Here is a 17,611-nt window from a genome sequence, read left to right as displayed (position 1 = left end):
TTAAGGAGTCTCTCGAACTAGAGCACCAACTCCTGGCTAGTTTCTCAACCTCCTGGGGGTCTCCTGAAGTATACAATGCAATGATTTCATCCTGGCCTAAAATACCAACAGAGCTAAATCACACTTCCATTGAAATGATGGTATTGCTTATTGTTATGATGAATGGAAGAGTTTAGTTGGCAATGGATGCATCTGGAATAGTACCCAAAAGCCAAAGCCCTTAATTTTCTTTTCAGTATTCAACTCTAATTCATAGATGTCAGTCCTTAAAGTCCTTGGAGGATCTCCTATTTATTTAGGTGGATATTCATGGAAAATTGTATACCAGAGGATTTGTTTTTAGTACTAGCTCTAGAATTTCTTCAATAATAACAGTCCTTTAAATCAAGTTATACTTTGATCTTTAATATACTTTAAATTTCATTTGATCCTTGTGATAAACCATTGAGTTAAATGCAAAAGTTATTACTATCCCCATTTTACATATGAGAAAATTGGGGCCCAGAGAGGTTAAGTGACCTGTCAAACCTCATTTAGTGATAACAGTAGTAATACCAGTGAATTCAATATTGTAATCCAGGCATTCTGACTCTTTGCTACTTCTTTTTCTTCTTGTAAAATAAATTCTCCCGTATAGAAAGCCCAAGTGTAATTTCTGATATTTGTACATCTAAGGTTAATTTTGCGATGCTTCTCTGTACCTTGGAATCAGCGATTGTACAGCCAAATGTTCCTAGATGAAAACTAGTAAGGGTAAGTGGGGTAAGGGAGGTGTGGGGGGTGGGGTGGGGCAGATGAGATTTAATTGCTAGTCCAGAAATTTTTCATTTAATGTTACCTTATTCCGAGTTCAGTAGGGACTAAATTTGATGTCAAAGACAGGAAAGAAATGTAAGCCCCCCCCATAAAGCACGTGAGAGAGAGAGCCCCTTTACAATTCTGCTCAGCCTTCACTCAATTCTTCCGGCTTGATTTACCATGGAATGAGGTTCTCCAGTTACCAAGGAAGCAGGACACTTCTCGTCTTCATGAGAGGAATAAGCCTGGGTGGCCCACTGATCCACATATCCTTTGGGAGTATAGAGGCCACAGTCTATGATGCTGGTTTCCTTCTCAAAAGGTTCACATATCCCATCTCCCTCATATATGTAACATAGGCTTGGCTCCCCTGGCAAGAAATATTGTATAACATTTCAAAAAGTGTTTATAGATGTCATGGAAAAATCATTGCATTTTTTTCTCAAGTCCACAAAAGAAAATGCTGTTACTGCCAGCTAGCTTAATACCCACCCCAAACATACAGACAAAACGATGTGCGTGCATACACACACACGCACACGCACAGTCACATACACACACACACACACCTTCCTAAAGAAGAAGGATTCTTCATGGGGAGAGGAATAGAATCCATCTCTATAATAGAAGGTATAAAAAGCAGTGGGATTTGTGAATAAAGAATAGCGAGAGAAAAGTAACCGTAGGCTGGAGGTAGAAAGAAATTTGAAGGCATCGTTAAGCAAGATCCTGAGGGAAGGAGGGGATATAAGAGTAGAAGGTAAAAGAAGAAAGAGAAGTTAAAGAAATGGTATGATGGGCTATGCACGTGGATCCCCTTCATGGTTCTTGAAGTAGTAAAGTATTTGAGGGATTTGTTTTCCATTACTCTTTGTGGCTGAATCGTGTTTCCTCAACTAACTGCGCCACTGCTCTGAAAGAGACAATATGGGCACTGGGTTTTCAAGGCTTACATGCCTCTTCTTTCCTTTCGTCTTACAACCATGCGGGGTGTGCATTTTTTGTTTGTGTCATAAATAAGGAACATTTTGCCACAGGTCCCTTGATATGTAAGTAATAGAGTTTGGATTGGAGCCAGGCTCACAGAAGGTGGGCGCAGTGGGGTCTCTATCAAGCTGAGGCCGAGGCACTGCCTTCAAGAGCAAACAAGTGAGGAGCGAATCTGTAAGAAAACCTGCTGGAGTGTTAGCAAGCGAGCTTGTATTCCCTGAACAAGTTCCATACTTGCTTACCAGATAACTCCTCCTAAGTGAATAGTACCAACTACAGACACGTAAACTAGCTTTCTTCAAGTGTGGAAAGCTGAGGTACAGTTAGAAAGCCACTTAGTGAGTTCTGGTCCCGTTTTCTACCAAAACGTAGGACAATTAACATTAGTGGCATGATTCTAATCTCCTATTTCTACTTTAAGTAATAGGACAAGATGACAGGACCAAGATTTGGAAACATAGCAACGTACAGGTATACATTCAGTAACATCATTACTAAAATTCAGTTACTATACCATTCTCATTATTTTTAATTCTTCACAGCAATACCACAGGGATGCTGAAGTAATTTTTTCAGTGGCTCATCAACATGTAGCTACTAATTATTTTCCTTCACAATTTCTTCCAGTCTAAGGCCCTTCTGCTGTAAATCTGTCTCTACTTACCAGGAATAAGCCAATGTTCCCAGGATGGGGTTCTAGCTTATTTGGGGTTTTAAACTCCTGCATTCCATCCAACCCATGGCCTTCCCAAATCACTCCCCCAAACCCAAAGCCAATATATGTGCATTTGGAATGACTTTCCCATGATGATTTCTCTCTCTCTCTCTCTCTCTCTCTCTCTCTCTCTCATATATATGCATATATATGTATTTACACATGTACATGTATTCATGTACATAAATATGTGTATTTAATATATATGTTTGCATTTATGTATATATAAATGTATTTTATATTATATTTTATAATGTACATATATATATGTCTTGTTTCTCTATTTATAACACTGTGAATATTTCTTCTTGCTTCTATTTTTTTCACCATGGACTTAAAATTTTTGCCTGTTTTTTCAAGTCCGTCTAAAAACAACAGGCCATTTAAAAATATATATATTTCACCATGGTCCCTTTAATCCTAATTTTTGAGAAATAATGGAATATAACTATATGCTGAGCCATGCTATGAGCATATTATACAATGAAACAGAAGTCTAACTGTGGAATGGATCATCTTAGCCTTACCCTGTAAAGTTAAAATAACTTAGATGCAGTCTTACTGGATTTGGAGGCTAAGGAAACAGGAGCCAAGTTTAATGGGATCAAATGTGTTAGAAACAAAACAAGGTGTACTGTTAAGTTAAAGGAGGCTTGAGCTGTACTGGAGGAGACACAGCATTAAGAGAATACATGTGTGCGTGTATGTGTGTATGTGTGTATTCAATGAGCCCGTTATGTTACCACACACACACACACACACACACACACACACACTGCAAACAGAGGTGGCATTAACAAATACTTGTGTACAGAAAAGGGGAGGTAATCGGTTCGGTGTATTCTGTACAGCCAGACCACATCTGGAGTATTGAATTCCTTTCTGGGCATTGACCACATGAAACATGCCAGGTTAGGGTAAATAGGAAAGGGTCTGGAAACCTAATCACATGAGGGGATGTTTGGATTGGAAAGGAGAATAATGGGGAGGCATTTCAAATATCTGAATGGTAGTCAAATAAAACAGGGAAAAAATTATCCTCTGTAGTTTCATAGCAGGGCAAAAGCACTTGATTAAGCATGAGGAAAGCTGGGCTCCAGTGCTGGCCCTTCAGAGCCTCATTGTGTGCTTGTGGATTAGTCACTACAATGCTCTGAGCCTCAGTTTCCAAACCAGAGAAGAGGAGAAGGATCGTATTGCAACAGATAAAGCCATTCTTAAGTAGAATGGTGCATTTCAAGATGTGTCCTTCACTGCTAGAAGTATGTAAGCAGAAGCTAGAGGCCTCTCTCTCAAGAACTGGCAGGAGAGATTTCTACACGGGAAGGAGGCCAGACTCCAAATCCCAGTTAGACTGCACACATGAAGGGAGCAGGGCCTCTATCAGACTCGTGGTACCTGGCGGGCACTGCCTATGTTTTGTTAGATGGACGGATGAAAGACTCCTAAGATTCTATAATTTTGTGAATCTACTCTAGGTAGCAGGAGAATTTGCGCGTCCTGTGCAGTATTTTACACCTTAATTATACGTTATTACAATCGTATCCTACTTTACTTTGCGATTTAGAGGCTTTAAGATATTTTTCAAAGCATCGCTCTTTACAAAATTTTGGCGAATGGTCATGTACCACAGAAACACTGCAACGTATACAGATGGGAGTAAAATAATAATAATAATCTACATGTAAGGAGCTCATTGATGATGTCTTTAACCAGAATTGGGAGAAGTTTCCTAGATGGTCTTCCTGCATGGCAAGAACCTAGAGTCAAAGCCACCTAGTGATAACTTATTACTAGTGATTTGCCGGGATTAAGCGGTGTTAGGACTCCCCGTCATCAGTCATTATCTTACTTATGAAACACAGCCGCCAAGAGGTATCTTGCAGTCTCTTTGGCTTAGAATGTTTCCCGCACTGATTTTTATGTAAAACCTCTGATTGTGCTGCTTGGCTGGTGTTTTGGTGGTAGACATGAGGACCCAAGGGCAATCCTTGGTAACATTAATCAAGGAGGCAGTGTACCCCAGTGGTTTATATTTAGATTCTAGAACCTCACTTCCTTGGTTCAAATCCCATATTATTTAAGCTCTCTGCACCTCAGATTGATCTCCTCATAGTTCATGTAGGGATTAAATGAGATACTATAGGTGGGGTGACTGGGTGGCTCAGTCAGTTAAGTGTCTGACTTCAGCTCAGGTCATGATCTCACGGTTCATGGGTGCAAGCCCCGCAGGGGCTCTGTGCTGACAGCTCAGCGCCTGGAGCCTGCTCTGGATTCTGCGTCTCCCCCTCTCTCTGCCCCTCCCTTGTTCATGCCCTCTCTCTCTCTTTCTCCTCTCAAAAATAAACATTAAAAAAAAATTTTTTAATGCGATACTATAGATGAAAGTTAGTGCCCGCCTGGCACACCACAGACACATCAAATGTCATTGTTGTTATCATTCAGCTATATGTTATAGGATATCAAAAGCTCATGGAAATAAGACACGGAGATGCCTGCAGAAACAGGACATACGCCTAGGTGGTGGTCCTCCACGCACCTGCGCAGTGGAAGCCTTCCTCCAGCTGGCACGCCCTTGAGCAGCCATCTCCGCTCAGAAGGTCCCCATCATCACATTCTTCTCCCAGGCTCCTGGAAGGTCAAAACATACATTCTTATATACACACAGGCATAAAATAGTTTTCTTTTAAATTATTAAAATCCCTCATTATACATTAAAAAGTGCAAGCTGGAGAAAAGCAAGTGCTAAGAGAATGCTCTTACATAAAGAGTAGCTCACGTCTCAGAAACATCTAGGAGATCCACGAGGATCCTTCCAGGGTTTCTGGTAGATGGCATTAAGCTAGAAAAGGCCTGCCAGCCCTATGATGAGTGAAATCTTAAAAACAGCTGGTTTGGTGAGGAGGAAACCTGCCTGTCTATATGTTGTTCTGTTTTCTATTCTCTTTTATATGATATTTCTTTGTGTTTTCATTGTTTTATTCTATCTAGACACAGTTGCTATTAAAGTTAGGGTTTTGTAAGCTTGAAATCTTCTGTTTTATATACCAAGAGACTCAGCAGCCTGATTGCTGCCTGGTTTCCGTCCAGGGCAAAGCTAAGGCCCCGTCAGGTCCTGACTCCCTACTACCACCTGGTGGCAGCTATCATATATTGCAGGGGAGAAATAAATACTGGGAGAAGAAAAATGTCATCGTTTTGTTTTGAACCTGAAAAGCTGACACAGCTGGTGACTAATTTGGATTGGGGTGGGAGAGTTAGTTTACACTGAGGGCTACAGGAAGCATGTTATGGGAACAAAACAGGTAACACAGATGTGGCCATTGTAAAATGGATGGAGGGTTACCGTTTTGTCTTCTTGACTTTGCACCAAAACGGACACATATTTTAACTCCAGTAGACAAAGGGTTTGGGCATGCTAACGTGCTTTCAGATGAGGACATAACTAACAGCTCTAACCATTGTCTAAAGTGTGCCTCCCCACAGGGATGGACTGAAGATTAAGTTATTGGATATGAGAATGCTTTCATACGAATTAAAAGCATGCTATGAACATAATTATATAATAATGTGTTAAATGGTAGGATGCCAACGGAGAAAGGATAACAGATACGAAAAACAACATGATTGAAGAAATCAAGGAAACTTCAAATTCCTTCTTTCTTGGAAGATAAGCCAGCTGAGGCACTGCTACCCAACAGAAAGATGAGCGTCACACACATCATCTTTCATTTTCTAGTAGTCACGTTAAAAGAAAGAAATAGGCGGAATTAGTTTTAATGATACATTTCATCAAACTCGAGACATCCAAAATAGTGTCATTTTAGTAATGTAATCAGTATGAAAATGATTAATAAAGCACATTACATTCTTTTACACATCCCACATCTTTGAAATCTGATGGGTATTTTTCACTTACAATACATCTGGGTCCAAACACTTGATCTGTATTTAGATTTCATAAACTCTATTGTTGGAAAAGTAGATTCATCTACCCAAGTTGTTCCAAATATATTTAAAGGTTTTCTGATAACTGAATCAAGTAAGTTTTTAAATTAAATTTAAACTACTTAAAATTAAATAAAATTCCGTTTTTTGGCTGCACTTGCCACACTTCCACACGTGGCTTGGATGTCCCACATGGGCAGACTGAGATGATCGCTTCCAAATAAATGTGGCTCACAAGTCCAGGGCCTCCACAGTGTTTGCTCTGATGGTCTTACTGCGGTGTTATCCAGTGTGACAAAAATATATTATAACTAGTCTCAGGATGACTTCTTGGGCATCTGTGATCCCCTTAGACTGAATCTATACATTTGTCAAGCTTTAAACAGTGGGTTAAACAATTTGCATGGCTCCTTCTTGCTGTGTGTGGAGTGGAGGCCCTGCCTCTGGCTGAGACAAAGCTGTAATTCACAGGTTTCTTCCCACTGGGTGGTGAACCATTTATGACTCTTTATAGGGAGGGAATACAGGCAGGAAATAGGAATGTTTGAACGAGGAAACTTGTGAGGCCCAGCAGCCAAGCAGATGCTGCTTCAGGTGAAGCTGTTTCAAGGCACAGGAGAGAAGGTGCAAGAGCAAGTTGGGAAGGGCTCTTCAGCCCTTCCTGTCCCCAGACCCCCAGGCAGAGGTGGCATCCTGGGGCCTCCAGGCGGCCACCATCAGAGAAGTGCGGTGGGAGACACCTAGGGCAGAGTGTTTTGCTCAAGGAGGCTTCTGCCTGGGTAGTCCTGGTAACCAAGCCTCCCAAACACCTTAACGGGTGGGCGGCAGACTTCAAAAGAGGCGGCCAGAGCAGGGAGAGCATCAACAGCAGCCAGCCTTACTCTGTGCACAGAGTCCCGGGGAGGAGCCCAGCAGAGACGGAGGAAGCGGGGTGCAAAGCTGAGACCGCGGTAGGCAGAGGTAGCAGCCAACTAGCAAGGTCGGGGTATCGGCGAGGTTTGCCTTACACCAAAGGTTAAAATCTTAGAAGATGGAGAAACAGGCAGTGTTCAGTGATGGCTAAGCAATGCGAGGGATCCCAAGAAAGGCTACAGAACTGCTTTCTATTAGGGCGTCAGGATACTATGTGTTTTCACCCAGTCTGGGAAATTAAAAAGAGGCCATCTTATTAGCATGCAGAATCTAAGACACATCACAGCGCCTGGCCATCCGGTCTCCTACTGCCACAGTTCTATACAACGAACATATCAGGTCAGACGAGCATTCAGGACAGGTTAATACAGGGCGACTGGAGGGACATGGGGGCGTTTTCAGTGCTAGATTTGGAAAAGTCCCAGACAAACCGGCATGAATTAGTCCCCTAGGCTGATACCACAAAAGGGAAACAGAAAAAGGAACACGGTGTGTTAAGAAGGCAAAGTAGTGATTTCATCCTTACCTTGGTAGTTTTACAGAATGGCTGTAAATACACCGCAGTCAGGTCTTCTAGTGGTCAAGTGAGCCAGTGAAGCTCAGAACACTATAGGGACTTTCCCCAGGTCACACAGCTAGTCAGGGGTATGGGACAGGACACTGATTTGACACATACCCTCACCTGGTCTTTTAGCATAATCTGACATATAACCTTCTGCCTTATAAATTCCTTCCCTCAGTCACTGTCAGCACTTGTCCTTTGAAACCTTAAGAGCTGCCTGCCACCCCCTGAATCAGCCCCAGTATCTCAGTACCCTGCAGTGAGCTCTAAATAAAAGTGAGCTTCTCCTCAACTAAGATGTGAGTGATCTCTCAAGATCACTGCCAGGTCCTAGATTTCGTTTGATGCTAGAATCACATAGTGCCTCCAATTTCCAAGACAAGTCAAACTGAAACTCAAGATTAACCCTCCTGTTCAGGGCAGGGCAGGGCATCCTTGCTCACACATTCCCATGTACCCGCTACTCACCCTGCCACCTTCCCGTCTCCACAGTAAGGAGCTCCATGGATGTGGCTCAGCGGAGGCGAGGCTTCTCCTAGTTCTGTTCCAGCTCCAGCTTGAACTTGGTACCGATACAGCTGCCCAGGTGTGACCTCCCTGTGGAAACCAATGAGCCGTGACCATTACATCCAGAAAGTGAGACGCTGCCCTGGGTCCTTTGCAGATGGCTTGCAGGGGTTTAAAAGAAATATTATGGGGAACATAAATGTTAAACATATGCTACGTTATGTAAATCCAAGTTCGGGCACACAGCCTTACACAGCAGCAGAAGGTTTGCAGACATATTGGTTTCTGTATTCCCAGTATGTCCCACATAGTATACATGCAGTGAATGCTTGCTAGAGAGAACCACCGAATTAACCAACAGTCCTATACAATCTAGGAGGATGGCATTTCAAGTATACCTTTATCGTGTTAAAAAAAAACAACCACAAGCCAACTATTGGAAAACCAGCCGTCTGCATTCTCGAAGTAATCAAAGACACTGAGGAGGACAGCGTTAGTGTTTGGACTCAGCAGGGTCCTTCCTGGGTATTCGGGTCACAGTTTTCTTGGGTTTCGAGAGAATTCTTGTCTTAAAGAGTCTGAGTCCTCAGAGGGAAGGACAAACTCTTTCCTAGAAGGAGGTGACAACAGCTTCCGCCATCATTCTTGGGATGCCAAAAATCCCACAACTAGGAATATGTTAAATGACTCCCCACCTCTAGCCCCGCCCAAATTTATATACACTGGGAATTGGGTTTTATTGGTTGACACCAGAGATGGAAGGAATTTATCAGACTCTCTCTAGAACCTGAGCGCACTGATCAGGTAGAGGCATGAAAGACTGAACATTTAAGTGGGGGTAAGGGACTCAAGAGAGGGCTGCCGTTTCCAAAAACAAATTCTGCCCTTCTCTTAATTTTGCTCAGTGCCTGCCCGGATTGGAAAACTCTCACCAAAGTCAAGCTCAAATGGGAGTTACTTAGGAGGACAGGATCCCAGAGGGTTATGGGGACTGCCATGAATGGCCGCCACAAATCTCCTGCCAACAGCCTCTCCTCCTTAACAGATTCTTCAACTCAGCCACTCTCTTGCTTAATGCCGCAGCCAGCCAATGGGAAATACTGTGGGGTCTCAGAAACATCTTTAAAAACCTCCCTAGTGGCTTTTGATTATTTTAACAAGAAAGACATCTAAATATTAAAGATTTTTCAAGCTCCACATCGGCTTTTTTTAGGGAAACAATCTTCTCACGAGAGTGCCAGATATTTCAAAAGCAAAAGCAATTTTTTTTATTCTAATCAATTCTGATGGCTCCCTTTTCAGAGTGGTTTCTGTCAGACTTCTCATCCAGCCACGCATAAAAGTCTCACACTGCCCCGCAGCTGGGAAAAGATCGGCCGGGAGTGTCAAAATGTGTTTACGCTTCTTGTGGATAAACTCAGCAGCAGGTTGCCCGAACCTTCAATGACCTGAGTTTATAAAAGGCACCTTGTCACAAAGGAAAGGGAACCAAAACAAGACTCGGTCATAAAACCGGATTTTAATCCTGAGTCTGCCACAGGTAGCTGTTCAACCAAATTGAAGTGAAGTCTTAGTTTTCGCATCCACAAAATGGGGTACGACTGACTTTAAAGGTTGTGTGTGTGTGTGTGTGTGTGTGTGTGTGTGTGTGTGTACGCATGTGTGGATACCATGTTAGATGCCAAAGGTCATTTTAACTGCCTTATTAGAGAAGCTTGAAAACTGATTTTTCTTTTTAAATCTGTCCCATGAGCTCCCCTCTCATTTTCATGAGCTTTGTGCCCATTTCATTGTCCCCCAGGTGTAATTCAGAGAGCAGGTATGACAAGAAAAGTGGAGTAAAGCTCAAGGTGAACGTCGTCCTCTACTTTCGTGCAGCTATGGTAGACTGCAAATTGACCTCAGTTCCTTCCGTCCCACGTTCACGCCCCTCCGCAATATGACGTCGCTATTCCTCCCATCAAGAGACAGAGTCCATTTTGCCGCCCCTTGCGTCTGGCATTGGCTGTGTGACTTGCTGTGGCCAGCGGGACGTCAGCACGAGTAACGTACGAGCAGGTGGGGGCTTGCCCCCCCTGCTGCTGGTGCCCTCCCATCCACCGTGAGGACAAGCCCACGTGAAGCCTGCCAGGGAATGAGAGGTCATGGTCGTCTTCCCAGCCCTGCCGGCTGTTTCAGCTCAGCCAACAGGTACAGGAGTTTGCCCGGGACCGTCTCCGCTGACCACGCCAGTCCAGGTGACAGCAACCAGCCGATCCGAAGGATCATGAAAAATAGTGTTGGTGGGGCACCTGGGCGGCTTAGTCGGTTAAGTATCTGACTCCTGATTTCAGCTCAGGTCATAATCTTGTGGTTCATGGGATCCAGCCCCGCATCAGGCTCTGCACTAACAGTGTGGACCCTGCTGGGGATTCCCTCTCCCTCTCTCTCTCTCTCTCTGTCTCTCACTTTCTCCCCCTCCCCCACTCGTGTGCACTCTCTCTCTCTCTCTCTGTCTCTCAAAATAAATAAAACTTAAAAAAAAAAGAAAAATTGTGTTTGTTGGTTTAGCCTACTTCATTTTGTGATTATTTTCAACGCAGCAAACACTAATCTAGCACCTCTGATACCATTTTTGTTTTACCCCAAGTTCTGGGCAGTCTCTGAGGAAAGTTATAAGGCGGGGGTAATGTGCCTTTGGGGATACAAACCTTCTCCTTTAGACCTTGAACTCTTTGGCGCCAATGATCTTACCTTACTTAGTCTGTGTTACCAGCACTGAGCACACAGTGCCAGGAACACAGCACAACTCACTACGCGTAGAAGGAACAGAAGAAAGAGAAAAGGGAGCTGGAAGGGAAAGAGAGAGGGAAAGAGGGAGGAGCAAAAGAGGGAAGCGTGAAACACACATCAGGAATGAGTCTTGAAATGAAGGTGTGCCTGCAGGACACTTGGCTTCCTTGCTCAACGATGAAGAGTTAACTACCGTCTTCAAATGGTAGAGGAGCTGTGGCAGATTATCCAAAAGTTACAGCAAGGATCAGAAATTAAATTGTGTCACTAGACAGCAGTCGACTCTGATCAACTTATTTGTGGCAAATACTTTCAGTCCAGCAGAAGCACCTCAGAGAAGAATCTCTTTTTTTTTTTCCATGATCCTAATGATGGCAACATTACTCAGAATACTTGCTCGCCCCTTCCTGGGAAATATTTTTCTTCATCTCAGATACGCCACTTTAGAATAAAATCCCCTCTGGGATTCTGAACATTTCTCCAGCTAAGGGCATGTTGGAATGGAAAAAAGTGGGAAAGGGGAAGCAAGACCCACTCCCAAAGCCCCAGGAAGCCCCATGGTTTAGAAAGCCCTACTGCCCAACTCACACGTCCGTGAACTTCCTGTGAGGATTTGTCACCACCATGGGCAAGCCATTGGCAAATGGGGGCTCACGAAGAACCTGGTACCTCACAGGCCTGCAGCCAGAGCACAGGGGACTATGGGGCTGGGAAGTTAGCAGAGCTGCGTCAATCTCCATCCGCTCATCAAAGGTGTAGACCTTCACCCCCGAGACCTTCCCGTCCACATGCAGTTTGATAGTGAGTGGGGTGTCACAGAAAGTGTCTAAGGGGCCCAGGTGCACAGACTCCTGGTGTTCCAGCAAGATCTCCGTGTCAAAGAGTGCCTGGGAGGAGTCCATGGAGAGGTAGGTGACCCATAGGGTAAGGGTGTCAGCTTGGACCGGGTGCTGGAAGAGCAGCTCCAGGCTACAGCCTTCCGAAGGGCAGGGGACCGTCATGTTCATATGGTACAGGTGGAGCTCGGGACTCCAGGCCTGCAAGCTCGGCTCACAGGGCTGGTCCACGTCTGGAGGCCCTGAGGGAGGTGAACAGAAAGACAGACGCGTCAGGAACTGCCATTAAGTCTAAAAATGAGTAGCTCACGTGAGCAACCAGAAAGAAGAAAGAAGAGAGCTTTGAGCCAATCCCCACAGAAGTTGGTCGACGTTGTGGGGTAGATCTTCAGTCCTACTGAGGACAAACATGTGACAATTTAGAAGTTTGTGTCTTGCTCCATACCCCTCTACATGGGGCCTCTAATAAGCATAGCCCAGCAAGGCTTCCAGAATGGAGCAGGCGCACGTGGAAACATGAAGCTAATGCAGTCAAGGTAAGTCATGTCCTTAAAGAGTCCTTGATCAGAGGAGAATTATTTGTACTGAGTTTATTCATAATGTATGATAAATCAATGCTTCTGAAACCCTGTTTTATTTATTAATAAGGCCAATGTTTGTTTCGGTCCGTCACTACATTTTGTTTAACTAGGCTCTCCGCAAAACTTTTTTCATTCCCTAAGATCACACCTTAGCAGTCCTTCCAAATGACTTTTAGCCGAATTTTACAACCATACGTTGAGATTTCCCTTTTAGTTCAGGTATGAGCAGTTAGGTCACTGCATGGAGGAAACTGCAGGCAGGAAATATAAGCATGTATTTGTGAGTGGGGAGAAAAATAGACATTCAGTAGCTAAGCAAAAAAGGGACAGTCAAAAATCAAATATTGCAAATATATTAAGGTCAGTTCTGTGAAAATAATCTATACAAACGGTGTTCTTTCATATCACACAAGGGGAAATTCAGAAAAAAGTGCTAAATTAGAATCAGCAGAGTCACAATCTAATTGGTGCCGTGCTATTAGCTGTGTGACCACGGTAAGTCTTTATAAGCCTCAATTTCCTCACTGATGAAATAAGTACTATTTAACCTCTGGGTTACTAGGTTAGTGTGAAAGACCTATACAATGTTCCATGGAAACATTTGCAAATTACATTTGCAAAAACAGAATTATTTAGCCCTTCAGAATTTGGAAAATAAAGAATGCTCCAAAACCCAGAGGAGACAAATTCAAATGTGTGGTGTGTGTGTGTGTGTGTGTGTGTGTGTGTGTGTGTGTGTTACGTCTCACAGTCCTTATTATCTTTGGCCTGTACTATGAATCCATTCATTCATTTATTCATTCATTCAACAAAAAATGACTGTGTACCTCCTTTACACCTAGCACTGATCTGGGCATCGAAGAAAGATAAGCAACAAAGATTAAGTCATAATTCTCACAATAGGGTGACAGGGCACAATACTAGACAAAGCGGTAATGGCATCTTTGAAGAAAAATGAAGAAGGATAAAAGGCTAGAGAGGGATAGGGTCTGATTTAGATTACAGAGCCAGGAGTTCATTCCAGAAAGATATTTAAGCAGGGAATGTGGTTCCATTTTCTCTTCTTCATTGCATTTTAGAAAGCAGTTGGTGGTCAGTAAGTGTTCGTTAAGTAGGTTTGGATCGTATCTGTAGATATGCGTGCTTGTGCACACTCTGCTGGGGAGTCAATCACTTTCATTGTGTATATTTTAAGTATGACTGGGTTCTCCATCTTTTCAAAGCAAAGGAAGACCAGTATTTCTTAGTGGTATTTTCCGATAGCCGTCCCCAAAATATTAGCCGAGTAAAACCCCTTGGAAGCCAACCCAACAGCACCACTGTCTCAGAAAATTTTTATCATGATCTCATGGTAAGACAGGAAGCGGAGGCCTTGAAAGCTGATTTGATTTACCTCGAGACACGATTCAACAATTAGAACCCAGACCTTCTAATTCCTTTCACCTCTACCACATAACTTTAAAGTCTGCCAAGAATTAAAAGGAGAGAAATTCAGAGCCAGGGAGTTGAATGGCCATTAAGACACTAGTACAGGACAATCTGTTTGCCACAGAAAAGACTTTTTATGAAATGCCAATCTCCACATGAGTCCAACACAATGCCAATGTGAATTTCATAGTCGTTTTCCATTCTTCCTTGAAAACTCACATCTGAAAAAAGTTCTATATGTCCAATCAGAATCAAGTACAATGTCTCCCTCCCAATTTCTCCTTGAGGCTCCTGTCATTTGAGTGACTGGGAGCTCAAAGGGACATTTTACAGACACTGTTGACTCTAAAACCACTGTCCTTTTTCTTTTCTTTTTTCTTTGTCAGAATCAAGAGTGCAAACTAACTCAAACAGGACTGTGTCCAATTCATCTCACTAATTAGTTCTCATGATCTTAATAAATACAAGAAAAAGAAAAAGATGACAACGAGGTAAACACTGAAGATGATGGAGATGGAAGAAGTCAAGCCATTCAACGGAAGGTGCTAAAACCCCTGTCAACAGCATTTTCCGGACTTGAACTAGGATAACATTTATGCTTGAATTTGTCCTAGAGGCCTTGCTGTACGTATGTGAGTGAGCATTAACTGAGAAGTATGGTGAGGACCAGGAAAAGGGACAGCTAAAAACACTTTCCCCCTCCTAGAGTCTAGGATGTAACTTAGATCACATCCAAAGCACAACCAGTACCCCGTGATTAATGGACTCATAAAATAGCATAGATGAGAACGATCAGTTTGGAACACCTAGTCCACCCCACCCCCACCCCCACCCCCACCCAGACTGGCTTGGGCCGAACGTCGGTGTTCCCTGCAATGTGTTCTCTATTACTCTCCTGATAGAGATCAGCTTACACTGTTATGTGGCAAGGCAGCTCTGTGGGCTGGTAGGGGTGCATAATACTGAACGCCTGAGCTCTCATCCTGAAGTCACCCCCTGAGCTCAGCCGTCCTTCTCCATCCCTCTGTCCTCTATGCTGACCTCTGCTCTGCCACAGCCATCGGGCCTCCATGTTAAGCACACGTGGGACACACGAAGGTACCAGGCAGTCTTTCCCAGGCCCCTGGAGACACATCCAGCAAACCACACACACACACACACACACACACACACACACACACACACGGGCTCCCTTCTTCTCACCATGCCACCGCTCCCCCCTCCCCCCCACCCCCATTCTCAGCAGCCACCAGGTATAAACAAAAAAGCTATGGTGCTTTACCCACAGCCTCCTCTGGAGTCCAGTAACCTGAGGAGTCACACACACGCCGGGAGGAAGCTGCGTGCACGTACTGACGGAATGTCCCATCTTCAGTGCAGGCACCACACACGCTGCCTGGGACCCTGGGAAGATGAAGGGGGAGGGGACACAAGGAGAAGTGGTCAGGTGAACTGGGATCACAAAATTCGAAATTTGGAAGGCCTCTGGGGACGGGGGAGTGGCGATGGGTAGTGAGGCCCCGGGGGGTAACTGGGAACACAACTGTTTCTCAACTCATTTCCTTCTGGGGTAGACCTCCTCTTTTAAAAATTCATAGTGACATGAAAATCTCAAGGTTATGAAGCAGAAGAATTTAACTAAGTCATAAAGGAGGCCTGTGGAGATGAAAGCGGACAGCTTCTATCCTAGGAACATTCAACCCAAAATAATTATGATCTGAATCTTTCAGCATAAGACCCCTAACTAGGCTGACTTTTAATAACCCATCCCAAGACCCCTTCCATTGCTCCCAGCTAAAACAGACAGCAATTTTCAGAGTAAACTCATTAACGATATGTGGCCTTATGTTTTAAACTCCCCACTTGATGTATGAAAGTCATGTGAAATGTGATGCCCCCTGGCTCTCCATCGCCTGTGTGAATACCTCCAGATTTCTTACCATGATCCAAGGTTCTTCACAAGCTAACTCCAGCCTTACTCACTTTCGTTCCTTTATGAACTTATGTCCCCAGCACAATGAACTCATCACCATTCCTCAAATATACAGCCCTTCTCACAGCTCTGTGAAATATGCTCTTCTCTCTCCTGAAAAAATAGCCTTTTAAAGCTTCTCTGCTTAACAAACTCCTATTCATCCTTCAAAGCCCCTTCACATGTAACCTCTGCAGCGGTATTTAGCTCTACTCTTCTGCCTGGCAGGCGCTCTCTCTCCTCTACGCACCCACTGCAAGTTCTGGCCCCTGTCTTAGGACAGGACATTCCCGTTCTCTCCTTTGCCTATGAGCAGGCCCAGACCAAGTTCCAGTCTTTCTATGCCCAACAGTTAGCATAGGGACTGGCTTCAGCCGTCCCTCTGTAAGAGCTTGTTTTATGAGCATCCCTGAGACTATCAGCACACTCTACAAGGAGCTCTTCAATAGCCAAATGACAAGGTGAGAGCACTTGATGAGGCTCATCTCTGATACTTAGAATCTTTTTAGAAGCCCAACTGGGCATCTGAAAATGGAGGCATTAAGCCAAGGTCTCTGCCAGCTAGAGAGAGAAAATGAATATCATGTAATAGACTAGAAAAATAATATGATTGTTAAATAGAGGTAATAATTATGCGATTGGCTCCCTTTTCTTCCAAGCTCCCGTTTTTAAGCACCTTATATACCTGGCGCTGTGCCACAAGGCGCTTTTCATAAATCATTTCTAATCCCTACAAGAACTCTTGTGTTTACAAATGAGGACACTCAGGCTCAGAGAGATTAAGTCAGCTGCCTAAGGTCACAGCAAGTTCCTTAATTCCTTTCCGCAAGTTCCCCAAAACCATCAAATGTCCGGGACCTTGGCAATGAAGAGGTGCAGTTAACTCCAACCTCTGACTCCGGTTAGCACCCACTTCTAACGTGGACACAACTCCAAACCACACTTCCTTGATGTACTTGGCCTCTCCAGGGCCACTGCTGAGTGCGTGGTTGGGCTCCTCTCTGACATAAGAATTCCAAATACCTACTGGGGAGGAGTAAACACAACTCCGAGCGTGACACAAATCGCTGGGTGTGTGACGCGAGTCTCCCCGACATGCATGTTGGGAGGCCTCCACACTGTGGCCCACCTAGCTGAGAAAACGAAGCAAATTACAGCCTTTTCTGCCAACAGACTCACGGCATGCCAGTACTGATGTCTGCTCTATCGTAACGTTTGTACCAGAGGGAGAATTGAGAGATTAAATTGTTTACGTGTGTTACATAAACTGATATAAAACTCCAGTCTGCACATGCCCACAGGAGGACTTACTGTTCAGCCAGTCCGACCGAAGTTGCACAGGGTCACCCTGGTGGGAAGAGGATTCTTAAACACATCACATTTGTTGACTCACAGATGGAGCCCAGGAAAGCCTGGGTGCTGATGGCCATCAGAGCTGCTCTGTAGGATCCTTAAGTGCTAAGTCACATCACGCACTGAGCACGCATCAAGGTACTGAGGACGGGTCCCAAGATCCAGCAGGCTGGGAACGCCACTTTGAAAACCGATTCGCCTGCTTGCCCTCATCCCTGTCTCTCCCTGTCTTTTCTC

General features: G+C 44.2%; 1 protein-coding gene across 3 annotated transcripts in view; it reads right to left on the bottom strand.

The window, feature by feature from the left end:
* PAPPA2 (pappalysin 2) overlaps nucleotides 1-17,611 on the bottom strand; it is a 280,044-nt gene that overhangs the window by 127,880 nt on the left and 134,553 nt on the right. For 2 of the 3 annotated variants that reach the window (XM_060643580.3, XM_060643581.3), the window contains 5 exons: nucleotides 15,332-15,453; nucleotides 11,793-12,282; nucleotides 8,394-8,522; nucleotides 5,043-5,134; nucleotides 978-1,168 (listed from right to left, as the gene is read on the bottom strand). In XM_060643580.3, coding sequence (XP_060499563.3) covers nucleotides 978-1,168; nucleotides 5,043-5,134; nucleotides 8,394-8,522; nucleotides 11,793-12,282; nucleotides 15,332-15,453 — 1,024 coding nt within the window. The remainder of the gene's footprint in view (nucleotides 1-977; nucleotides 1,169-5,042; nucleotides 5,135-8,393; nucleotides 8,523-11,792; nucleotides 12,283-15,331; nucleotides 15,454-17,611) is intronic. The other variant, XM_060643582.3, reaches the window with a different exon arrangement.

The sequence above is a fragment of the Panthera onca genome, chromosome F1, assembly GCF_046562875.1.
Source record: "Panthera onca isolate mPanOnc1 chromosome F1, mPanOnc1 haplotype 2, whole genome shotgun sequence".
NCBI classification, from domain to species: domain Eukaryota; kingdom Metazoa; phylum Chordata; class Mammalia; order Carnivora; family Felidae; genus Panthera; species Panthera onca.
The sequence above is the reverse complement of the archived record's forward strand: the minus strand, read 5'-3'. Positions and strand labels throughout refer to the sequence as shown.